General features: G+C 45.3%; 1 protein-coding gene across 1 annotated transcript in view; it reads right to left on the bottom strand.

Moving 5' to 3' along the window:
- Positions 1–26,903, bottom strand: part of VWA8 (von Willebrand factor A domain containing 8) — a 483,817-nt gene that overhangs the window by 347,628 nt on the left and 109,286 nt on the right. Inside the window, exons 15-16 of the mRNA XM_030200545.1 lie at positions 4,061–4,229; positions 3,004–3,081 (exon numbers count right to left, since the gene is read on the bottom strand). Of these exons, the coding sequence (XP_030056405.1) occupies positions 3,004–3,081; positions 4,061–4,229 (247 nt within the window). The remainder of the gene's footprint in view (positions 1–3,003; positions 3,082–4,060; positions 4,230–26,903) is intronic.

Raw genomic sequence — 26,903 nt, 5'->3', positions numbered from 1 at the left:
AAAAGACTGGGTGGGAATCATCTGACTCTTGTTCACATTCATCACCCAGCCCAAGCACTGGAGCAGAGATACCATGAGAGCAGTGGCCTGCAAACTGTCCTGTGCGGAGGACGCCCAAATCAACCAATCGTCCAAATTGGGATAAACTCAAATCCCTCGCATCTCAACGCTGCAGCTACTACCACCATCACCATGGAAAAGGTGCACGAAGCTGTGGCCAATACTGCAAAATGGAGGAACCACTGATGAGGCTCCCAGATAGGAATGTGCAGGTAAGTCTCCTTGAGGTCGAGGGCTGTGAGAAACTCCCCCAGTTGAACCACCACGATGACTGAACATACAATCTTCATGTGAAAGTAACATACAAAAAGTGACTGACTGATATGCCGAAGGTTCAGAATCGGTCAAAAGGCGCCTCCCTTCCTTGGGACCACAAAATAGATAGCATAGTGGCCCTGGCCGTGCTCCGCAGTCGGTACAGGAACCACTGCCACTAAGCGAAGCAGCTGCATCAAAGTAGATCGCACAGCTTCTCGCTTGTGAGGAGAGGCACACGGGGACTCCAAGAAAAAATCTGTGATGAAAGAGGCAAATTCTAACTTGTAACCATCACAAATAAGAACTCAGGACCCACTAATCTGGTCAGTATGACCGCACCTCGCAATAGTGAGACAAACATCCCCTTAGAGGAACTGAGACATGGACCATCATTGTGAGGGTTGAGAAGCAGCAGAAGACCTGCTCAAGGTTCTGGAGGCATGCTTATTTGCCCGAAAGGACCATCTCTGCTGATACCGGGACTTGACTGGAAAGGAGAGACAACCCAGATGATACCGCTTAAGTATCTTGAACGCGTGCCCTCTGTTAGTCAGGCATAGTGGGCATCCGTGGCTTGTCCTCTGGTAAACGTTGGGTCTTGGAGTCCCCCAAGTCCTCAATCAACTTTTCCAAATCCTCACCAAACAAAACCTTACCCTTAAAGGAAAGCTTAACCAAACGTTGCTTGGATGCAGCATCTGCAGCCCAGTGTTGCAACCACAACAGGCACTGACCTGTCACAGCCAAGGCAGCCTGCTTAGCAGATGCCCAAACCAAACCATGAAAGATACCAAGAAAGATACACACGTGCAGCATAACAGCTTCAAATAGCAGCCTACAAAGCCAGGGTAGAAACCTCAAATGACATCTTCAGCGCTGCCTCCAGCTTACGGTCTTGCACTTCTTTAAGTGCCACACCACCACGGGTAAAGTCATCTTCTTTGTCACCGCTGTCACCAGAGCATCTACCGGAGGCAAACGCAGACGGTCAAGCTTATCCCACACTAAAGGGTAGAGGTGAGACATCGCCTTAGCCCTCGCCCTCTGAGACCCGAATCAGGGTTAGCCCACTGACTGGAAATGCCTTAGGCGGCTTCTTGGTGCTCGCCATCTTATGGTTCGCTGAAGCTGCAGAATGCGAATCTGAAGAATCAATATTCATAGCTTGGAAAGCCCGTGTAACAAAGGAAGATAACTCTTCCTTATGAAAAACCTGCACAGCCGTGGGTTCGTCTGCCTCAAGCTGAGGCTCCACATGCTCCAAATCTGCTAGCCCCATTGCAGCCAGCAATGTGGAATCCTGACCCAACTCAGAGAGCCCAGGGGATGCAGGTGCCTCCAATTTCATCTCCCAACCTGGATCTCCAATGTCCTAGCACATGGTCCGCTACCAGGCCCTCTAAAGCCCCAGAGGTCTGAGGACCAATTCCAGAGCCAGCAGCTGACCTCTTCAAGAGAAAGGCCCTATGCAGCAAAAGAATAAATTCAGGAGTGAAGAAGTCATCCACCCCCTCTCCCCCACAGAGGACAGACTGAACACATCCCCAGAGCTTCCCGCTGCAACCATGGGACTGGAAATATCCACTGAATCAAGTGGTAGAGAAATTGCGGAGGGCGCAGAAAAAACCTCGGGAGAAGAGAGGCCGCAGCCCCATCAGCTTGAAGATTGCGCTGGAAAGAGCTGTGCCCGCACCCTCGAGAGAGACAGGGTCCACATACTCCGCTGAATAAAGGCCCGACGCTGCTCTCTGCTTCCCACAGCGGTAGCAGCGATTTCCAACTTCAGTCGCCATACCGCAAAGGAGGAAGAAGAAAACATGACGCATACTCACCCAGGGGGAAACAGAAGAGTCAGCAGCTCCAGGTAAAGAATGCTGCATGGTAAAGCTTACCTCTTACTGCCCAGTAGCAAAGATTGCCAGAGTCCACCATTGGAGCCTGCAAGCATGTGCCCCATTCCTCAAACTCTTCTCAGTCTCTCTATTTTTTTTTTTTTACGCACTGCTCTTCCCTGCTTGTTTGTCGTAGGTTGTTTTTGTTTGTTTGTTTAAATGAGAAGGCAGCCAATCTGTGAAGAAGGAAATGTTGAAAGGCTGACAGGAGGGGGACACGGGGTGAGGTAGGAGCCTGGGGTGACCAGGTGTGCCCCCCAAAGCTGGCACCATACAGCCAGTCACCCCCAGCTTCACTAAACTAGCCAAGCCAGAACAGAAGCAGTCAAAGGAGCCTACGGAACATGTTCATCCGCCTGCTGAAGATAGAGAATACTGACTGGTCAGTAAGCATGACGTACTCTACTACACATTGTACAAGTCTGTACTCTCTATCTCCACCTGCTGGCAGACAGACATAACCCACAGGTTTCTGGATTCATCTGCTGCTGACGCTAAGGAATTATTATTTATTTATTAGTTAAAATATATAGCTGCTTTCCTAAATATAGTTTCATAAGTATATACCAGGGGTGTACAAGTTCAATCCTCAAGAGATACTTCCATTGCATGTATATATCTATATCTATATATATCTTTCTCATGTATATTCACCAGGGATATCTTGAAATGTTACCCTGTTTGTGGCCCTCAATGACTGAACTTGTGTGTCACTGCATATCATCACTACAGTATCCCTAATCTTGTGAGCAGTCATAACAAGTACAACTCATATTGTAAATATAGAACTCACTGTGGGGTCCTTTGTCTCCCGAAGCTTGTGAGTAAAGGCCATCAGCTGCTCTGCTGCATCCTTTGGCACATTTGGGATCTGTTTAAAAATAGAAGGCACTGAATTTGCCTGAGAATTTTCAAATACAAACACCAAATACTCAAGCACAGAATGTAAAACACATCAAGAAAAACATATTACTATTACTGTGGATCCAGTATTTCCATTATAGTACTTTCTTCTTGTTCTTAGTTTTCAACTCAGTCTGAATCACTTCTATTCTCTCACAGTACCAAGGGAATGGATAAGCCCAAATAGAAGGTACTGTGGGACTTTATTTATGGCTACCTTCTTTCACCCTCTTAAGCCATGGATTCCCAGTCAGTTTGGTTGTCAAAACAGCCACAAAGAATACAAATGAGATGACTGACTACAAAGACATGCAAATACATTTTATGCATATTCTCTGTGGCTAGCCTGAAAACCCAAACTGGGTAAATGAGCTTCAATGAACACTTTGGGAATCACTGTTTTAATTAGCCCCAATATCTCATTGACACATCACAGTGACAACCTTCTTCCTGAAGGAAAAGACTGGCAGTTCCTTCTGTCCAGCAGGAGTGTGTCCTATTGTCAGCAATAGGTGCGCTACCGTTGCAGAATGCATAAGCCCTATTTTCTTATTTCCCAGGAGCTTGTAGACACTCATTTCCCTGTTTGATCTCAAAAAGCAGATATCCTAGCTAGTAAATTAGGGGTCCTTTTACTAAGCCGTGTAATCATCTACGCGCGCCCAATGACCACCACAATGGCCTCTTGCAGTAATTTCATTAGTGGCATTTGACGCACATAGGTCATTACCACCCGGTGACTGTGTGAGTCTTTACTGCTAGGTCAATGGCTGGCGGTAATGTCTCAGACCCAAAATGGATGCGTGGCAATTTTCATTTTGCCGCACGTCCATTTTCAGAAAAAAAAATTTTTAAGCCTTTTTCACAGGCACACTGAAAGATGGATCATTTGGATAAAACTATCTATTTCTACAATGAGTGAGGCTAAAAGCACTGCAAGTTCTCACCATTCCTTTAATGACTTGAATTTCTTCATTCAAAGTGAGAGGTTTCACATTATGGAAAAGGAACATAGTTAGGAGCTCTGGGCCCAGCCACTGCTGAGTGCTACTTCCAATGACAGGAGGCTCTGCTAAGGAAATTATTCGGAATGAAGGGTGGATTGGGAAAATAGACCTGTTGGAAAAATAAAAAAAATAATTTTTAACACTAGTGCCAAGTTATAAATTTTGTAAGCACACACAGTTCAATAAATAGGAATGGCTCTTTTTACCAATTATTTGTACATTTGCATCATGCTTGTAACCAAAGTGCATCTACAGTCACTGTACAGAGTCTAATTATTGTACTAAAAAAACCAAGATTAGTTTATAGCTGAGATTCCAAAAAGTAACAGGGAGAAAACATTAAGTTGTCCACTAATATAGAGGAATAGACAACTGGTCCTATGGGCCTGATGCTGCTATACTTAAACCACACAGCCTTTGCATATACCTGCGGATGCCTGAACACCCATGGGTGTCAACGCATCAAAGGCACTTCAGTTATTACAGTGACAGGCATGTTAAAGTTTCCAGCAACTGTGAGAGAAAGTGGAAATAGAAGCAGAAGAGAAGCAGCATGCAATTGCAATCTCTTCAATGCAAGTGTATAATGCTGTTAGAAGACCAGTGATTTTCAAATCACTAGCTAATCAAGGGCACTTGGAAAATCAGATCATGGACTGTTTGTACCAATGGCACCTGATTCAGCACTTGATGTCTGGTTTTCAGGAAATGAACAATGAGTATTTGAAGCATATTTGTACGTATCTGAACTAACAGCCTAGTTCATTTGTACATTTACATTACCCCCCAAAAAAGCCTGACTTGTTAGGGGTTCTGGAAAAATGGCTTTGGCAACCATTCTTTCAGATGTCAGACATTCATAATTCAAGCACATACAGCACACTAATAGCCAGTACAATGGATGTCAGAAAATCATTGATACTAAATTGCTATGCAATTCTTCTTTTCAAATGTGCTTTGCTCAAAAGTACAAATCTGTTTAAAACAATGGCAGAGGAATAGATAAGTCCAAACAAGAGCAACAGGACTGGATCATCCTAACAAATTTATACCCGACTGATGAACAAACTGAATTTTTGCTGCTCCCTTTTATTTCTCTTTGATTCTGTAACATAGATGCAAATAAACCTAAACCACAGAACATCAGGATTCTATAATATTCAAATTTGCATAACAAATAAAAATAAAATAAGAAAGCTAAAGAGAATAACTGAACAGGAGGATCTGCCCATCCACAGTGGTGCTCAATCTGCCAGACATCTGATTCAACAGCAGCCTCTCTCTCACTTGCACTTCCCTGCTTTGTCTTGGCTTGTTTGCAGAGATGTAACATACATAGTAACATCTGTGCAAGCAATGCTATACTGGTGGGTGATGATCTTAAGATGAAAATGGTTCGAACTCTCTTGCTGAGGCTAAAAGGCTGCTAATTTTGAAACAGTTCTCAGCACCCCAACTTCAGTCCCTCTCCCACCCACCCTAGTTATTTGTTTGACTGATCTGTAAGGGCTGGGCGTGCAATTGTGTGCGAGAATGTGATTTGCTGTATGTAGGAAGGAGGGGTGGGAGTACAAAAGATGCAGTGGGATCTGCATGATTACAACCAGGCTCTACTTTAGAATGTTGTTCGCTTAGCTCTCGAGGGATCATTATTAGTATTGTGTTTCGCACTATAGTTGACATTACATTGTTGAACGGAGAACTAAGAGTCTTGAGCTTTAACCTGTAATTAGGAGCGTCTAAGCTAAACTAAGAATGTATTATCACTTTTGCTCCTATCATACCCTTTGTGGTTTGTAAGGTTATTCGATCCATAATAATAGACCCAGCCCACTGGAAAGTGCTTTGAGATTGAGGACGTTACCTTAGTATATAGGATTAATTCTGAAAACTGTGGATTATGTTATCTTTGGGAAAGTAATTATTAGTACAACATCAGGATGTAGGGTACTTAATCCTAATGCTTAGTCCTCTCAAGTATACAGACATAGTTGTTGGGTTTACTTAGTGATGAATTAATTGCTAAATGTGTGAACATTACCAGCTATGATAAAGCAACACACATAATGCTATCTAATTATGACAGTTCCAAGAAAGCCTTGTTTTCCTGTATATTAATAAATGCTACTGGATCAATACCAAGTAGTCCATGCTAATATGGTTGAATTGAGGTCAACTATCACATTTTTGTCACTCAGTGTGAAGGTTTCAAATGACCCTTAAAAAAATTTAAAAAAATTACAATAAACTGAGATCAACTCAATATAATATTTCTCCAACAATCACATTTAAATTATAAACATTCCTCAAAGATTTCCAGTCAAGGTTTTTGATCCCGGCCTTCTCTACAGCAATGGGCAAAAGAAATGGAGTTGCAATCTTAGATTCAATTTTATCAGTCACAGTTTGTTCCCAGTCTTATGACTTTGAGGGCAGATGGGTATGCATCAACTCCACAACTTTTGAAACTTTAAATTTTATCATCAAACATTTAGGTCCCCAGAGCCCTAGCAGGGGCTCCTTCCTTGAGGTGTAGATAGTGGGTATTGGGAAACCTGGTAAGACCCCAGCAAACCACCCCATTAGGATCTAGGTGTTGTCGTTGATGATACGTTGAAACCTCCTGCTCAGTGTGCTGCTGCAGCTAAGAAAGCAAATAGAATGTTAGGTATTATTAGGAAAGGAATGGAAAACAAAAATGAGAATGTTATAATGCCTTTGTATCGCTCCATGGTGCAACCGCACCTCGAATATTGTGTTCAATTCTGGTCGCTGCATCTCTAAAAAGATATAGTGGAATTAGAAAAGGTGCAGAGAAGGGCAACAAAAATGATAAAGGGGATGGGACGACTTCCCTATGAGGAAAGGCTAAAGCAGCTAGGGCTCTTCAGCTTGGAGAAAAGGCGGCTGAGGGAAGATATGATAGATGTCTATAAAATAATGAGTGGAGTTGAACGGGTAGATGTGAAGCGTCTGTTCACGCTTTCCAAAAAATACTAGGACTAGGGGGCATGCGATGAAGCTACAATGTAGTAAATTTAAAACGAATCGGAGAAAATGTTTCTTCACTCAACGTGTAATTAAACTCTGGAATTCGTTGCCAGAGAATGTGGTAAAGGCGGTTAGCTTAGCGGAGTTTTAAAAAAGTTTGGACGGCTTCCTAAAGGAAAATTCCTTAGACCGTTAAATGGACTTGGGGAAAATCCACTATTTCTGGGACAAGCAGTATAAAATGTTTTGTACATTTTTGGGATCTTGCCGGACATTTGTGACCTGGATTGGCCACTATTGGAAACAGGATGCTGGGCTCGATGGACCTTTGGTCTTTCCCAGTATGGCAATACTTATGTACTTATATCTTTCATCAACATGGGCTGTATGGTACATGCCAAGGTTCTCACTAATCGAATAAGTTCAAGTATGTTCTCTGTTACGGCCCCAGTTTGGTGGAATAGTTTACTAAGGGAACTTTGTCTGGAAAATGATGTGAAGAAATTTAAGTGTTAAAAACCTGGCCCTTCACACCTCCTAATTTAAAGTGTAACTGAAAGCTGTCAGATGTTGGCAAACCGTTTATTTCTTTTCTTGTACTTCAAATATATAGTGGACCCCATTAAAACGTGCCCAGCAATAACGCAAAGCCACTTATAACACAATCATTTCTTGGCTCCCTTTTTATTTTTGTATTCTCTTTTCTAACATACAGTTCTTGTGTCAGCAATGTCTAGCTGCACTGAGGTGGAGCCCTCCCCCCTTGCCTGCATGAAAACCACTCCAGCAATATCTAGCCATGACGGGGGGGGGTGTGGGGGGGGGACGTCCCCCCTTGGGTGAGCTCTGTCTACGTGGCTGAAGGCCGCTCTGAGTACCAATGTAAAAACAACTTGGAGTGAGCTCTTTCTACCCAGCTGAAGGCCACTCCTGGTGCCATTTTCCATCAATGTCAAAATAACACGACCCCGCATTTAATGCAAATATTTATGGATCCCAAACATTGCATTATAACAGGGTTCCACTGTATTACATCAACAATATTCAAAAAGAAATAAGATGTATACTTCAGAAAATATATTAAGGAAAAGAACATCTGTATTCACAAAACGAAAGAAAATATTAAATAACACTTCACATCTAGTTCACTAATAGCAGATTTTCCAGCTCCTCCTAACTTACTTATGTAAACTTGATTGGCAGTATTACATTACTGGAATTTAACTGTTATGACTAGCTATTCTTGGTTGTCTTATCACATTTTCTAACTTTTTCAAATGCAAAAAACATATATAGAAAAAAATATTTACTTCACAGTAGCATTATTAATTATATTCTTACAAGAAACACTTCAGCATAGAAAGTCCTTATATTTTGGCACACTGAAAAGCTAAACTTTTTTTCTGCACTGCTTTATAAAGATCTGGGAAAACCCAGATCCTCTGACCTATAAACAAGAATTGTTTGTTTCTATAAAAAGAATTACGTTATTCAAATCTTTTTCAAAACAAATGTCACTAGCACAGTAACTGTTAAGTCTCTTCCTGCAAAACTCCTGTTAGGAAACCACACAAATCCAAACTGTACTCAGACAACTGAGCCCAGAATGGAATCCTTCCTGTTCCCCATCTTCACCAGGATTGGTAATGTGGCTGGTGGATGTTTAATATTTTCCAAATAAGTTTTGAAAGTCTCTAAAGGGGAGACAGCTGCAACCTTACAAAAAAAAAAAAATCAAAAAACTTAAAGTTTACTAAAATTTTCCAGCTGTTCCTACTTGAATTGTGTGAATTGTTGATTTTCCCTTTATATGTCAAGAACAAACTTCCTTAATGCTGTGACAACTGCTGAACAAAAGGTTAAACAAAGCAAAACTTTCAGAAGTAAACCTTGGGGGCAAAAGATTTTAGACTCACCGAGGCATTCCAAAGTAAATCTAAGGCAATTGCTCAGAGCTTCACTAATCAAAGTTTACTCACTGATTTCAAAGTAATCTGATCTATATCAAGATTGGTTAGAAGCTGCACCTTCGGAGCACTACAAAGCCAGTACTATTATTATTAGCATTCGTATAGCGCTACCAGATGCACGCAGCGCTGAACACCTGATACAAAGAGACAGTCCATGCTCAAAAGAACTTACAATCTAAATAATACAGACAGACAAGACAGTTACAGGTGAGGGAAGTAATGGGTGAGAAGGAAGGAAGGGACAAGGGGAGGGCAATTGAGTAGTGGCTAGGAGCTAAAAAGCAGCAGTGAAAAGGTGGGTTTTCAGCATAGATTTGAAAACAGGTAGAGATGGAGCTAGACGTATAGGTCCAGGAAGTCTATTCCAGGCATAAGGTGCCGCGAGAGAAAAGGAGCGAAGCCTGGAGTTAGCAGTGGAGGAGAAGGGGGATGACAAGAGAAATTAGTCCAGTGAGCGGAGTTCACGTGGAGGAATGTAGGGAGAGATGAGAGTGGAGAGGTAATGGGGGGCTGCAGAGTGGATGCATTTAAAAGTCAGTATGAGAAGTTTAAACTGAATGCAGAAGCGGACAGGGAGCCAGTGAAGTGGACTTGAGGAGTGGGCTAGTGTGGGTATAACGATTCTGGCGGAAAATAAGTCGGGCTGCAGAAATTTGGACAGATTGGAGAAAAAAAGAGATGGCTGAGCGGAAGACCAGTGAGAAGTAAATTGCAATAGTCCAAGCAAGAGGTGACAAGGGTGTGGATAAGTGTTCAGGCAGCGTATTCAGAAAGGAAGGGGCGAATTTTGCTAATATTGTAGATAAAGAAACGACAGTTTTTGGCGATCTGTTGAATATGTGCAGAGGAGGAGAGAGAGGAATCAAAGATGACTCCAAGGATACGAGCCGAGGAGACAGGGAGGATGTGAGACCCATTAACAGAGATAGAGAAAGGGGGAAGAGGGGAGGTGGGTTTAGGGTGAAAATGAGAAGTTCAGTTTTGGTCATGTTGAGCTTTAGATGGCGTTGAGACATCCAAGCAGCAATGTCGAATAAGCAGGCTGAGATTTTGTCCTGGATCGAGGACAAAATCGAGGACAAAAGCCATCAGCCAAGTTGAATGTATGAAGATGGTGCACTACAATTAGTAACATAATGAAAGGTAAAATTATGTATCATACCTGATAATTTTCTTTCCATTAATCATAGCTGATCAATCCATAGACTGGTGGGTTGTGTCCATCTACCAGCAGGTGGAGATAGAGAGCAAACTTTTGCCTCCCTATATGTGGTCATGTGCTGCTGGAAACTCCTCAGTATGTCGATATCAAAGCTCCATCCGCAGGACTCAGCACTTAGAGAATTACACCCACAAAGGGACACTCTGCCCAGCTCACCACCGCCGAAACGGGGGAGGGGAATTAACCCAGCTCATCCCCACACAAGTGGGGGAGGGGAATCCGTCCAGCTCATCCCCGCGGAGCGGGGGAGGGACACCACCCCGCCGATGCGGGGGGATCTGGCTTATCCTGCAACCGCGGGAGGAGCTGACTGACCCTAACACCGCCGAAGCGGGAGGGGTACAAAGCTGCCTTACAGCCGCACGAAGCGGGAGGGAGCGCCGGCAGAATTTATGTCTCAATCCAGCCCCTTAAAACGGAGGGGAGAGGAATGCAGCAGCTCACTGTAACACAAACTCGTCTCAACTCTTGAAGAATCCAATTGAAAAAACTTGAACACGAAGTCCTCCTGAACAGGAACTGAAGACTAAACTTGAATCTGAAATGCAACCAGAATATAAACAGTACAGATATCTGGGAGGGGCTATGGACTGATCAGCTATGATTAATGGAAAGAAAATTATCAGGTATGATAAATAATTTTACCTTCCATATCATCATGCTGATCAATCCATAGACTGGTGGGATGTACCGAAGCAGTACTCACCCAGGGCGGGACATTGAAATCCCTGACCGCAACACTGAAGCTCCAAACCGGGCCTCCGCCCGAGCAGCCACAGCCAAGCGGTAATGCCTGGAGAAGGTATGGGCCGATGCCCAAGTTGCCGCCTTGCAAATCTCTTCCAAGGAGACGGACCCAGCCTCTGCCATCGAGGCCGCCTGAGCTCTAGTAGAGTGAGCCTTCAGCTGGATAGGCGGCACCTTCCCCGTGGCCACATAAGCCGCTGCAATGGCTTCCTTGACCCATCTTGCCACTGTAGGCTTAGCAGCCTGCAGACCCTTACGAGGACCTGCAAACAGGACAAACAGATGATCCGATTTCCGGAAATCATTGGTCACTTCCAAGTATCTGATGATGACTCGTCTGACTTCCAGATATTTGAGAGCAGAGTATTCCTCTGGGTAGTCCTCCCTACGAAAGGAAGGGAGACAGAGCTGCTGATTCACATGGAAGCGAGAAACAATCTTGGGCAGGAAGGAAGGCACTGTGCAAATAGTCACTCCTGCCTCAGTAAACTGCAGAAAAGGCTCTCGACATGAGAGTGCCTAAGGCTCGGAAACTCTTCTGGCTGAACTGATAGCCACCAAAAAGACTGCTTTCAACGTCAGGTCTTTCAGAGATGCCCTCGACAAGGGTTCAAAAGGCGGCTTCTGCAAGTCTCTTAGCACCAGGTTGAGATTCCACGCAGGCACCACTGAGTGCAGAGGAGGGCGCAGGTGATTAACTCCCTTGAGAAAACGTACCACATCTGGCTGCGAAGCCAGGGAAGCACCCTTCAGGCGGCCCCTGAAACAAGCCAGAGCCGCTACCTGGACTTTAAGGGAACTGAGCGACAGGCCTTTCTCCAGACCTTCTTGCAGGAACGCCAGCACTGAAGAAATTGGAGCAGTGAAGGGAGAAAGTGAGCCTGCTTCACACCACGCTGCAAAGGTACGCCAAACCCTGGCGTAAGCAGTAGAAGTAGAGCGCTTCCTCGCTCTCAGCATAGTGGCGATGACCTTGTCTGAGAAGCCCTTCTTCCTCAGACGCTGCCGCTCAATAGCCAGGCCGTGGGGGAGGGATCCTCCATCACCACGGGACCCTGATGCAACAGGCCCTGCTCCACTGGCAGCCGCAGAGGGTCGGCCACTGATAGCCTTATCAAGTCCGCATACCAGGGACGTCTGGGCCAGTCCGGACCCACTAGGATTATTCGGCCCGGATGCTTTGCCACCCGGTCTAGTACCCTGTCCAACATGGGCCAGGGCGGGAACACATAGAGAAGCTCCTGTGTCGGCCACTGTTGGAGAAGAGCATCTACTCCCAGAGACCGAGGGTCCCGTCCTCTGCTGAAAAAGCGCGGCACTTGGCAATTGGCCGATGACGCCATCAGATCTAGGCTCGGCTGGCCCCAGCGCTTCGTGATGTCCAAGAACGCCTGAGCCGATAACTGCCACTCTCCGGGATCCAAGGTATGGCGACTGAGAAAGTCCGCCTTGACATTCATGACTCCGGCAATGTGGGCCACTGACAGCTGTTCCAGGTTCGCTTCCGCCCACTGGCATAGATTCATGGCTTCCTTGGCTAGAGGGGCGCTCTTGGTACCTCCCTGGCGGTTGACATAGGCCACAGCCGTGGCATTGTCCGACAGGACCCGTACTGGCTTCAACGCCAGTACCGGGAGGAACTCCAAAAGCGCCAACCGAATGGCTCTGATTTCCAGGAGGTTGATAGACCACTTTGCCTCTGCAGGAGACCAGAGCCCCTGCGCTGTCCTTCCCAAGCAGTGGGCTCCCCAGCCCGTCAAAGAGGCGTCCGTCGTGACGACAATCCACTCCGGGGTCGCAAGAGGCATCCCTGCAGACAACTTGTCTGTCTTCAGCCACCAGCTCAGCGCCTTGCGCACTGCTGGGTCCAAGGGAAGGCGCACAGCATAATCCTCCGACACCGGAGTCCAGCGCTGCAGCAGAGAGTGTTGTAGTGGTCTCATATGAGCCCTGGCCCAGGGCACTACTTCCATCGTGGCCGTCATAGAGCCCAACAGCTGCACATAGTCCCAAGCCCGAAGCGGAGAGGCTACTAGGAACTGGTCCACCTGAGCCTGAAGTTTGACAATCCGATTGTCCGGCAGGAACACTCTGCCCACTTGGGTGTCGAATCGAACTCCCAGATACTCCAGGGACTGAGTCGGGCGCAGCTGGCTTTTCTCCCAGTTGATGATCCACCCCAGGGAGCTCAAAAGAGCAATCACCCGGTCCACAGCTTTGCCGCACTCTGCATAAGAGGGGGCTCGGATCAACCAGTCGTCCAGATAAGGATGGACTTGTACTCCTTCCTTTCGCAGGAAGGCCGCAATGACCACCATTACTTTGGAGAAGGTCCGCGGAGCAGTAGCCAACCCGAACGGGAGGGCTCTGAACTGGAAGTGTCGGCCCAGGACTGCAAAACGCAGAAAGCGTTGATGAGGAGGCCAGATGGGAATATGCAAGTACGCTTCCTTGATGTCCAAGAATGCCAGGAACTCCCCTGCCTTCACTGCCGCTATAACAGAGCGGAGAGTCTCCATGCGAAAGTGCCGAACTTTCAAGGCCCGATTGACCTCTTTGAGGTCGAGGATAGGCCGTACAGAACCTCCTTTCTTTGGTACCACAAAGTAAATGGAGTAACGTCCCTTGCCAAGCTGATTTTCTGGCACCGGAATGACCGCACCCAGGCGGATCAGATTGTCCAAGGTCTGCTGCACTGCCACAGCTTTGACCGGAGACTTGCAGGGAGAGAGTACAAACCCGTCTCTTAAGGGTCGGCAGAACTCTAGCTTGTAGCCGTCTCTGATGACTTCCAGCACCCAAGCGTCTGAAGTTACCCTGGTCCACTCGCCCAGAAACGAGGACAGGCGTCCTCCAATCTGCACTGGGCCATGGACCAGGACCCCGTCATTGGGTACGAGACCCTGGGGGAGGACCGGAGGGCGCACCTCCGGGACGGCGGTCACTGCGAAAGGAATGCTGCTTGGGGGAGAAGTTCCTCTTGAAGGAAGAGGGGGCAGAGGAGCCCGACTTGCCCGGGCGGTACCGACGGGCTTCCTGAAACCGTCCTCTGGAGATACCGGGGCGAGCACTGGCCCGAGCCCTGACCTCTGGTAACCTCTTGCCCTTAGACGTGCCGAGATCGGTCACAATTTTGTCCAGCTCGACCCCAAAGAGCAGCTTGCCTTTAAAAGGCAACTTAACCAGGCGGGACTTAGAGGCGTGGTCCGCAGACCAATGTTTCAGCCAAAGCCACCGCCGCGCAGAGACTGTCTGAGCCATACCTTTAGCCGAGGCTCTCAAGACATCATACAGTAAGTCTGCCAAATAAGCCAAGCCCGATTCCAGGGCCGGCCAATCAGCCCTCAAGGAAGGATCCGAGGGGGAAGCCCGCTGCACAATCGTCAGGCACGCCCTGGCCACGTAGGAGCCGCAAACTGAGGCCTGCAAACTTAAGGCAGCCGCCTCGAAGGACAACCTTAAGGCCGCCTCCAATCTTCTGTCTTGGGCGTCCTTTAGGGCTGTGCCACCTTCCACCGGCAACGCCGTTTTCTTAGTCACCGCAGTGATTAAAGAATCCATGGTAGGCCAAAGAAAGGCCTCCCGTTCACTTTCAGGCAAAGGATAGAGGCGGGACATAGCCCTAGCCACTTTGAGGCTCGCTTCCGGGACATCCCATTGAGCCGAAATTAAGGTGTGCATGGCATCATGCACGTGGAAGGTTCTAGGCGGGCGCTTCGTCCCCAGCATAATGGCGGAGCCAACAGGGGCTAAGGGAGAGACGTCCTCTGGAGAGGAAATCTTCAAAATGCTCATGGCCTGCACTAACAGGTTGGGCAAATCCTCTGAGCGAAAGATCCGCGCTGCAGAGGGGTCATCCGCTCCATCCGAGCGGGAATCCGTCTCCTCCAAGGAATCCCCAAAGGACCGTTGGGAGAACTCAGATACGCTGCCCTCATCTACATCAGAGGAAACAGAGTCCTCTAAGGCCCGGGAATCCACCCGAGGGCGTTTACTTCCGGGGGCCTCAACCCCTTTATCGGACAAGGGAGAAGGGGCAGCGTTTTGCATAAGGAAGGCCTGATGCAGCAGCAAAATAAACTCGGGGGAGAAACCCCCCAGACTGTGCAATTCAGCAGCCTGGGCCACAGCCCTAGACGCACCCTCAACCGGCGCTCGCAAGAGCGGGGGAGAAACATGCTGCGCATCCAAGATGGCGTCCGGCGGGACACTCCGCGAAGGAGCCGCGTGGGAAGAACGGCGCTTAACTTTAGCCGCTTTTTTGCCGTCGCCCAAATCAAGGGCGGCCATGGCATTAACGTCTCCCAGCTCAAGGGCGGCCCAAGAAGAAGCCGTCCGAGCAGAGTGGCCGGCCAAGATGGCGGAGGCGAGCAGCGGGGGATGGGCGTTTATGGCGGGAAAAACCGCCGCACCGGAGGAAGACCCGGGTCACTGACCGGCCTCCGAACTGACACCCAACAAGGGCGAATCAGACTTTAAGACCCCCGCATCCCCGCTAGAAGCGCACACGCGGTCCGGGGAGCGATTCTTCGCGCCCTCGCCCTCCGACGCCATAGGCCACGTGGAGATCGATTGGGGAACCCCCTGCCCGCTATAAAAAGGTAAAAATTACCTGCTTCTCGCTCCAAGCTGTAACGACCTGGTGTCCCAGTGAGTAGCTGCAATAAACGTTTAAATAAACGTCGAAATAAACGCCTTTAAGGACGTCCAAAATTTTTTTTTTTTTTTTAAACGGAGCCAGCAGGAGGGGGGAGAAAAGGAGGGACCTGGCGCCACCAGGTTTGCACTTGCTCAATAAGAGCCCTCAACCCCAGGTACTCAACAAAACCTAAAAATTAGGCTTGGAGACCTAGCCAGAGCTGCTGCTGTGTGTGACCACCACCTGCTGAGATAGAGAACATACTGAGGAGTTTCCGGCAGCACATGACCACATATAGGGAGGCAAAAGGATTGCTCTCTATCTCCACCTGCTGGTAGATGGACACAACCCACCAGTCTATGGATTGATCAGCATGATGATAAGGAAAATTTAGTTAAACAAAGGTGATATGAATTTAGAAACCATGGCAGATGGTCTTTAACAGAAGAGGATATGTTGGGAAAGGAGCAGACAAGTGCATGTGGTAAAGTGGGCCTGGTGAATAGGTACAGTGTGGTGGCAACTGAGGGGTGGCTGCTGGCGATATTAATGACAGAGTGAAGGAGGAGCAAGAGAAGACCCACAGTAGGACAGGGAGGAGGAAGTAAAAGGAGCAATTGAACCGGGCCCGGAGGCATGAGGACCAACCAAATGAGGGCACATGCAGAGAAGCGCCACAAGTACCAGACTAGGGTGTACAGCAGCACTGCCTGCATAATGCTTGCATAACAGCAGTACCTGCAGGAAAAACTGGTCCAGAAGCAGCTGAATACACGAGGAAGGGGGAATAAGAACATAAGTGCTCCATCTCAAAACATTAAGATGGATAACCCTTTTGAATTGGGGATGTGGGGGTTGAAGGTGGGATACAGGGGAGGAAAAGTGGGACACAAGCAGAAAACTTATATAGGCGAGAGCAAATGATGCTCAACTGAAGAAAAGACATGCTTTTCCTTGCACCGCCAATTAAAAAGTTCCCCACGCTTGGTAGCCAAAGGATTTGGGCTTCTGTAGTTTACTAACACTTACTGTACTTGACATCTGCTACACCTGAAGGGAAAAAAAGCTCTCCCAATCATCAGCACCCACAACAAGAAACTCCAAATCTGGATGGCAGCAGACTATAGAAGAATCCCCTTAAGCCCAAGATGACAGCAGCACCCTGATAACAGATAAGTATTAAAAAAACTGCAAACCAATAATAATCAACAGAAAGATGTCATGCTTAATTTTGTAGTGTATACAGATTTTGTCAATTTGTTTACTTACAGATTCATTAAAACGTACAACTTGACCAGGGGTGTCCAAACTTTTGCACATGACTTTATTTATTTAGCATTTTTAATCAAAGTACATGACACGAGTAAAACAAAAATCATAAGATCATCATTAAATAGGACAGTGTTGATAGAACAGCAAGGAGACATCAATGATAAACAAATAACACATGTGCTTCAAGAAGATGATGGAGGAAAAACATATGTTTAAAGCAAGGGGAAGCAGAAGCAGTTCAAAGGCAGAGAATCTGAATAGAAAATAGCAAAGCATACGACCTAAATTATGAGAACACACGGAGTCAAGAGATCTAAATAAACAGAAAACAAGTAGCAAAAGATAAAACACAGCAGAGGCATGACAAGCAAAGAAAACATGATAAGAATGGGAAAAAGGCAATCAGTGAACATATCAAAGGACAGAAACTACATGAGAAAAAAAAAAGAAAAAAAAAAGATAATGTGAACTATAGCCTTCAAAAAAAAAAAAACCTGAACCAAGTGAGAAAAAGTGAAATTTAGACTTACCTGCTAAGACTCACCAGACCAGTCCAGATAAGTGAGTTTAGGTCCCCTGCCTGCAGATATACACAAATCTGCCAAAGCTGTAAGGTGGTACACCTGAGGATCCAGTTAGTATTAGGTAACAAAGATCCACAGACTTCCAGCAACCCCCTCCAATTCCCCCCCCCCCCAAACAAAAAATAAATAAATTCAAAATCAAAGAACAGCCAGCCCAAAATGAAGCTCCAGCAGACCACCATTGTTGCACTCTTCAAAATTTACTTACTTTCTCTTGTTTTCATTTTTGAGACAGTTAAACACTACACTACTATAGCTTCTCTAAGGGCTCTAGACTGGTCTAGTAAAACTCCAAGAAAAAAACAGCAGATAAGTCAAATTTCACTTTCCTTATTTTCATTAACAGACCAGTGCAGTCAATCAGTGGTCATAGAGGAAACATATACAGAACTACTACTGCCAGCAATTCCTGTAGAAGGGCACCCACTCCCGCCACCTCACACTCATTGACAACTGAAAAATTAAGAAGCTTTCACATTCTGCTTTCTTACCGCCAGAGTGTCACCACTGGGATTTGATGAGAGAGAGAAGGACTCCCTGGACAATTCCCATTCCACCAGATTTAGGACGTCTGCTGAAAAAAATCTACCTACACAATTTTGGTGCCCGTAATGTGCAATGCAAGCAATGTTTGGAGATAGGCTTTTGCCCATAAAAAATAAATTCAACATGGCCTTCCAGGTTACAGTTAAGCTTTTTGTGCCTCCCTGTCAGTTGAGATAAGCCACCATCGTGGCATTTTGTCATATAGAATCCTGACTGCCTTGTTCCAAAGCAAGGGTTTTAAAAGTTTGCGGAGCTCTGTGAATGGCCCCCATGTCTAGGCAGATTATCAGCAAACTAGCCTCAGACAATAACCACCAACTCTGAGCCACTTGGTCCTAATACTAAGCTCCCCAGCCATCCAGACTGGAATGTATCATCAGCTGGGACTTTCTAGGGTCATTCCTTTTATCAAGTTCTTGCTCCTCAACAAGCAACCAGACTGACCCTGGCCTGCAATGTCCATAGGAGAGATAGTTTGTAGCTCTGAGTTTATGCTGATCAACCATCCAGCAATGACTTCCGCAACACTGAATATGCACCCATGCCCATGGGACCAAGTTGATCACAGCCAACATTAATCCCAGGATTTGCATATAACCCCAAGTCCTTCTTCATTAAGTGACTTCACCTGTTCTTGACCCTTCTGGGTATTCCAGGCATTAGGAGGGCTTTAAGCTGTTCTTCCTGAAATTGATACCCAACCGTATGTATCACTTGCACTCCGGATAACTGACTCTCCACTTCCAACTTTGCCCAAATGAGCTAGCTGGTAGGGAAGCAACCTCTCTGCGCAAAGACACTGCAATTACCACTATCACCTTGGTAAAAATATGTGGACCATAGTGAGCCCAAAGAGGAATGCCTGAAACTGAAGCAGCCTCCTAGAACAGAGGCTCCAGAGTGGAATATGCAGTTATGCTTCTTTGAGGTCCAATGATGTCAGAATTCCCATTTCCTGACCGCCACTATGAAAGTGCAAAGTTTCCATGCAGAAGAGGATGATCCGCAATGTCCAGTTTAGCAACTCGAGATCCAGAATTGGTCAGAAAGTGCCTTCCTTCTTTGGAACTACAAAACAATTGTTCCCATGCCTAAGGAGGAAAGGGGCAGAGAGAGCTACTTCATGGCTCATGCGCAACAGCCCTTCCAAGGTGCCCACTTGGCCAGATTGCTGCAGGGAGAAGCAACAAAAGAATCCTCAAGAGGGTGGGAAAATTTGAGCACATATCAAATTTTAGGAACCACTGCTCTGATATGATCTGGGTCCATTCCTTGAGATCATAGGACAGCCAACCTCCTATCCAGTCAACCAAGAAAAGGACCCTCAACCTTCATAAGGTGCCCTTACAGGCACTGGAGGTTCTTCAAACTGCAGAGTCTGCTTTCTTATCGATCAAAAGGACAAATACAGACAGAAAATGAAGCTGACCTTGCAGTGCTCCTGTGCCTGTTATGTTATAGCAGACTTATCACCCGCCAACTTTCTCAATTTGAGATTCAAGATGAGATACAATAAACAGTGGTTCCCAAAAGTGGTCCTGGAGGTAACCCAGCCAGACAGGTTTTCAGGATACCCACAATGAATATTCATGAGAGAGATTTGCATGCAGTGAAGGTAGTGCATGCAAATGTCTCTAATGAATATTCACTGTGGGTATCCTGAAAACCTGTCTGGCTGGGGTGCCTCCAGGACCAGGTTTAGGAACCACTGCAATAAAGGAACTAAAACAAAACATCAGGAAATTACAAAAATTCAAATAAAATAATCTAAACAAAATCTACATCACTGATAAATTGCAATTAATCAAATCTTAGAACATAAGATCATGAGAACATAAGAATAGCTATCTAGCCCAATATCCTGTTTCCAACAGTGACCAAGACAGGTCACAAGTACCTGGCAAAACCCCAAATAGTGGTTACTAAACTGAAACAAATAAGTTTTTAAAGCTTTACGAAAAGAATAATAACATTTCACCAAAAGTAATTTTAAAGGATGATTATTCCATAAACAAACTATGAAAAACAAAAAAGAATGAGAAAATAAAGCCTTGAATCTAACATATCTAATCGTTGGAAAAGCCAAAAATCCTCCGGGCAACTGCATTCCAAAGTTTTTAAAACTAGGCATAACACCTCAAAATGGATCGTAGCCTTTACCAGCAGCCAATGCAACTCCCCCAACAGAGGAATCACATGGTCACCAGGAGACCTGCAAAAAAGTCTAGCAGCTGAATTTTGGATCAGTTGAATTTTATGAATCAGTCTAGAAGTTAAACCTAAATATAATGAACTGCAATAGTCAAGTAAAGCTAAAATCAAAAGTTGCACAATAATTCTAAAATGATCCCTCAAAAAATAAGAACACAGTAGGTGAAGCTGCTTTATTTTAAAATAGGCTTTCCTAACCAAACTATTAATCTGAGGTTCCATATCTTAAGAGGAATCCAATAACATCCTTAAAACCTTCGATACCTTTTCAATATTTAGTGGAATTCCATCACTAAGTTGAATAGACTGTGGAATATTTGCCAAGTTAAGAGTAAACCATAGAATTCCAGTCTTGTCAGCATTTAATTTTAGGTGTACAGAGGTGGATCAGTCTCTGATACTCCTAATAGAATCATCAATGACAGAAGAAACAAAACCTGTATCATGATTAATCGGAATCAACAAAAAAATATCATCAGTATATGATAGCATAAGCTCGCCTGAATTCCAAGAAACTCATCCAAGCAAGCTCATATATAAATTATATACAACAGGGGAGAAAGGAGAGCCCTGCAGTACCCCACAAGGGGGCTTTCAAGATGATGAATAAGTACTATCTTTCAACACCAAATATTGTCTGTTCTCAGGAACTATACAGACCAGCTAAAAACTGGGCCTGCTAACCCAACTCCAAAAATCTTAATAGAATTTCGTGATTGATTGTATCGAAAGCTAGAGAGATATCAAACTGCAACAAAATTGCCTCACCACCTCTGCACAACACCCGCTTTACCTCAGTGATTAGTGACAACAACAAAGTTTCAGTACTATGAAAACAACAAAACCCATAGTGAGAACTGAGCAGTAACACGTATTTATCCAAATAGTTTGAAAGTTGAAGTTATAAGAACATAACAGTAACCATATTGGGTCAGAACAATGGTCCATCTAGTCCAGTATCCTGTTTTACAAAAACAGTGGCCATGTTAGGTAACAAGTATCTGGCAGAAACCCAAATCGTGGCAACACTCCATACTACAAATCCCAGGGCAAGCAGTTGCTTCCCATGTCTGCCTCAATAGCAGACTATAGACTTTTCCTCCAGGAATTTGTCCAAACCGTTTTTCAAACCCAGATACGCTAACCGCTGTTACCACATCCTCCAGCAAAGAGTTCCAGAGTTAACTATTCGCTGAGTGAAACAAATATTTCCTCCTATTTGTGTTAAAAGTATTTCCATGTAACTTCCTCGAGGGTCCCCTAGTCTTTGTACTTTTGGAATGAGTAAAAAATCAATTTACTTCTACTTGTTCTACACCACTCAGGATTTTATAGACCTCAATCGTATCCAAGTTGAAGAGCCCTAACTTCTTTAGCTCCTCATACAAAAGGAGTTCCATCCCCTTTACTATTTTGGTTGCTCTTCTTTGAACCTTTTCTAATTCCACTATATCTTTTTTGAGATACGGCAACCAGAACTGAATGCAATACTCAAGGTGCGGACACACCATGGAGCGATACAAAGGCATTATAGTATTTTCGGTCTTATTCACCATCCCTTTCCTAATAATTCCTAGCATCCTATTTGCTTTTTTGGCTGCCGCCGCACACTAACCAGAAGATTTCAGATCTTTTTCTTGAGTGCTGAACCCCAGCATCAGGTAACTATGATTCAGATTATTCGTTCCAATGTGCATCACCTTGCATTTGTCCACATTAAATTTAATATGCCATTTGGGTGCCCAGTCTTCCAATTTCCTAAGGTCTTCCTGCAATATTTCACAGTCCAACCACAAACTCAACCAACTTTGTAAGGAAAGGGATGTTAGTAATTGGCCTGAAATTGGAGGTTTGGGGCAGATCACCATTAAGCTGTTTAGAGATTGCAGTTAAAACAATACTTCTCATTTCTTCAGAGAGCCAGCCCAAACGTAAAGTGATATTAACAAACAAAGCAAGCCAATTTAACAAATCATATGAAGGAGTTTTAACAAATAAGAGGTAACAGAAGAGAGGGTAGAACAGTACACAGACACAAGCAACCCGGAAAAGAAGCACAACTGGGTGTGAGTACAAGCATTTGTTTTTCTTAGGACACATTACCACTGTAACGAACCTGCTTTCACAGTGTTCCCTTTTTCTGTGCCTCAGTGTATTGTGACTTACCCCTGAGGCAGGCATTGTTACGCCGAAACACGACCCGTGTCGGGACTTCCAGAATAAAAGGACTCTTGTTAGTCTCAGGGCCAGATGCACTAAACCTAACAAGCCATTAACGCGTAATTAACGAGCAAGTAGTAAACCCTGGCATGTACTAAAAGCCATTTTACGACGACGGTAGCAGCTAACGAAAACGGAATGCAGATGAGCAAATTGTGTAGAAACCGTATTGTAATGAGATGCACTAAGCTTTTCCGATTGCCTTAACGCTGGAAACTCTAACGAGAGGTCTGTACCTCTCGTTGGGGCTGTGCGGGATTGAAAACTGATGAAAAACCGCTATAAAAGTCATTCCACCCCCCCCCCCCCCCCATAATAAAAACAAAAGTGCAGTTGAGGCCAGCCATCCATTTTCGCCGTCATTCACCTCTGCAATAATAAAAACGTCTTTTTTAGCCGTGCTTCACTCAGCTGAGAGACCAGGAAGTCTCTGAGCCAATCATAACGTGTTTAGCTCGGCTAAATGCGTTGTGATTGGCTCAGGGACTTCCTGGTCTCTCAGATGAGTGAAGCACAGCTAAAAAAAAGACGTTTTTATTATTGCAAGGGGGGAATGACGGCCAAAATGGACTTTTTTTGGTTGGGCGTCCATTCTGGCCACCATTCCCCCCTTGCCAATAATAAAAACGTCTTTTTTAGCCGTGCTTCACTCAGCTGAGAGCCTGCAGCATCAGAGCCAGGGTTACCTCACAGGAGGGGGAAAAGATGGACATTTGACCGTAGTAGCAGCAATGAACGAACGGGTTTGCTGTGCTTCTCACAATGGGGGTCTCTCAGCTGAGAGCCTGCAGCATCGGAGCCTGTGATTTTTTTTTATAATACAGAACGTCCATAAAGGACGCTCCTGACTGTTATGATTGTGGCCATAACCCCTCTCAAACTTACCTTTTTCATGGTGGTCAGCTTAGCTGGCTTGTTTCTTTTGTCTGTCCTTTCTGAGCTGGCTCTCTCTCTCGGTGCTGGCAGCTTCCAGCAGCATGACTCTAATTGTCTCACTTTACTGCAGCTGTGGGTGTGGACTGAGTTAGCTCTACCTCTCTTTGGGTGTACTGGCTTCAAGTGCTTCACGGTGCTGCATTGGTGTGGGTTGGGCCTCTATGGGTTTCAGTGTGCTCTCTGTGTTTCAGTGTGCTGCCTGGGTCTAGGGAGTGTGGCATCATCAGGGAGGGCCTTGATAAGGAAGTGGTGTCCTTCAGAGCCTGCAACGGTTCCATTTGCTTTAGGTAGGGTGGTGCGGTGTGCACTTCTGACTTTGTGTCTAGTTTCCCTGCTTGCTTTTGCTATAGGTCCAGGTTAGTGTTAGTGCAGTGTGCACTGGTGTCTGTGTGTTTAGCTTTCCTGCTTTTCCCTTGTGGTTCCCCTGCTTTTCCCTCTTGGTTTTGGAAGCATTGCTGTGTATAGGGCTTTGGAAGCTCTGTTGCTGATAGAAGTACTTCAGAGTTTGGTGTTGTTAGGAACACTGCAGAGTTTGCTGTTAGAAGTACTTCTGGCGTTTGTGCTATTGGGAGCATTGCAGTCTTTGTTGTTTGTGTTTGGTGCTTTAGAAGCACGGTTGGGTCTGGTGCTTTGGAAGCACTTTTGGCTTATGTGTTAGCTTCCCTGCTTTTTCCTTGTGGCTCCCCTGTCTTCCCTTTTAGTGCTAGGAGCTCTTCTGGTTGTTTGGTGCATAGGAGCACCTTAGCTAGTTTAGAGTTGTAGAGCACTGCTTGTAGCTTGGTGCTTAGTAGCACCTGTGTTAGCTTTGTGTTTAGTTCCCTGCTCTGTTAGTTTAGGGCGTAGGAAGTCCCTTTGTTGAACAGGGCTTAGGAGCTCCTGTTTAGTATAGGGCTTAGGAAGTCCTTTTGTCAGTTTACTGTTAGGAACACTTCTGCTGGTTTAGGGCTTGGGAGCACTTAGGTCAGTTTAGGATTTAGAAGTACTTCTGTTTCCAGTCCTGGTCCCTGTGTCATCCGGTTTCCGGTAAGTCCTGCCGGCCACTCGAACCCAAGGGCTCAACCCTTGGGGGGGTAGTGGCCAAGCGCAGGTGAAGCTGTACGGACCAGTCCAGTGTGTTCCGGTCCAGTGTGTGTTCCAGTCTGGTGCGCTCCAGTCCAGTGTGTTCCGGTCCGGTGTGTGTTCCAGTCCTGTGTCCTCCAGTCCGGGGGATTCCAGTCCGTGTGTTCCGGCTCACTGGGCGGTGCCTGCAGTCCCTGCCGGTGCCGGTGTACTTGCCCAGCGTTGGTTGGTGGGTTTTGCCTGCTGCTGCCGCTCCTCGTCAGCAGCCCAAGGGCTCACGTTTGCTCCAGAGCCCGGCCCCCGCGGGGCTGACACTGACGAGCACTTGGCACTTGAGGCATATTTGGCATGCGCAGAGCAGCCAGCATAACGCTTTGCTGCTCTGCGCATGCTTGACCGGCGGATTGGCCAACAGTTTTACGATGGAATAGAGAATGCAAGTGAGCTACAATGAGTAGCTCATTTGCATTCCCTTTCCTTGATTCATAGCCGTTCCCTACCGATTCGCTATGGAATTCGGTACGGAACGGCTCTAACAACGATTTTAGTGCATCCCCCCCTCAGTCTTGAAGGCCCAGTTGTACTTCTTTCCTTGGTTATACTGTCCAGCGGACATCCAGATGTAGATAATCTATTTACCAAAGGACTAGAGGTTGACAGAAAAAACGATTCAAATCTAGACCAAACCCTGTTAGCTGAAACATTTTCTAAAACAGTATGATCAGCTAAATAAATCAACACAACAGTAATTAAAACTCCATAGAAGTCTGAAAAGAAGAATAAATATTATATACCTTAGAGGCAAAATATTCAGCCAGTGAGTCTGCAGACGGCTGAGTTAAATTAGCTACAGCAGAACTTTTCAAATTACAATGTAATGTGCCAAAGTTTTGGCAAATTAGGACATTCAATGCCCATTGAGGTAGTTAAATTCAATTTAGCTTTGTAAGACTTGAAAGCTTGTTTCCAGCTTACCCTCATTAGTTCATGTTTAGATTTTCGCCAACTTCATTCAATTTGACGACATTCCTTCTTTAATTCTAATAACTCGGCTGAAAACTAAGGGGAATTCAGTCTTTTAGAAGATTTAATTGTACGTTCTGGAGCAATTTCATTTAAAATTTGCAATGTAGAGCAGTGTTTCCCAAGTCCAGTCCTAGAGTAGCCCTTGCCGTCTGGTTTTCAGGATATCCACAATGAATATGCATGGAAGAGATTTGCATATAATGGAGACCGTGAATGCAAATCAAGTTCATGCATATTCATTGTGGATATCCTGAAAACCTAACTGGCAAGGCATACTCTAGATCTGGACTTGGGAAGCATTGACATCGAGGATTTCCAGTTAGATAATAAAAAAATTCTGGACAGGCATCAGCAGTATCTAATAAAGGTATAACCTGAGACCAGAAATTATTTGCATCAATATTACCTCTGCCCAGCCTTGTACTTCTAGATTTTTCCTGTCCACAAACATGCTAAAATCCAGGGTAAAATTACAGCAGTAATGATCTGACCATATCACTAGTATCCAATCACAAAAAGTTAATAAACAGAAGTTAATTGCAAAATGAAGATCCAACATATGTCCTTTCTCATGAGTAGGGACTCTATGTTGGGTATCAAATTGTAAAGACTGCAAAAAAGATAAAATTAAAGTACTTGGACTCCTAGCTCTCTGTTTTCCAGATCTATATAAAAGATCATCAGACAGAATTGGGGTATTTGTAAATATAGTTTCCAGCTCAATACTAGATGCAGAGTCCCAGGAACAAAAAGTCATTTTCTTAATAAAACCCATCACTACAAATTAACAATAAAAAATAAAATCCAATAAACAAAGCACAAGTTTCTAAACTAGAAAACTAACTTCGTTGACAGTCCTATCCAAGTGACTATATATCGGCAATCAAGTCAAACACGCAACATAACTATAAAATATACAAAGTGATACCTCAAAAGTCCAATAGCTACTAGACCCAGCAATAACACCTTGGGAAATCAGTCAGCAATAAAACTACAGAGATCTTCAGTAAATCATAAAAGCTGTGCACATCACTATACAAAAAAAAGCACGTTAAGAAGCACGACTTTGGCAATGCGCCACTAGCCACTGTTCTTTAATCTCGGCAGTGTCTAACATACTACTACTTATTTCTATAGCGCTACTAGATGTACACAGCACTGTACACTTGAACATGAAGAGACAGTCCCTGCTCAACAGAGCTTACAATCTAATTAGGACAAACAGGACAAATAAGATAAGGGAATTACTAAGGAGTAGGGGCGGAGCAAACTCTCATGCCTGGACAAAATGGAAACTGCTAATCACCAGACCACCACATACCAATACACTGCAGCTGGTCTTACTAGCAGCGTCTTAATC

This window comes from Microcaecilia unicolor, chromosome 4 (assembly GCF_901765095.1).
Source record: "Microcaecilia unicolor chromosome 4, aMicUni1.1, whole genome shotgun sequence".
NCBI lineage: Eukaryota > Metazoa > Chordata > Amphibia > Gymnophiona > Siphonopidae > Microcaecilia > Microcaecilia unicolor.
This window is presented reverse-complemented; position numbering and strand designations above follow the sequence as displayed.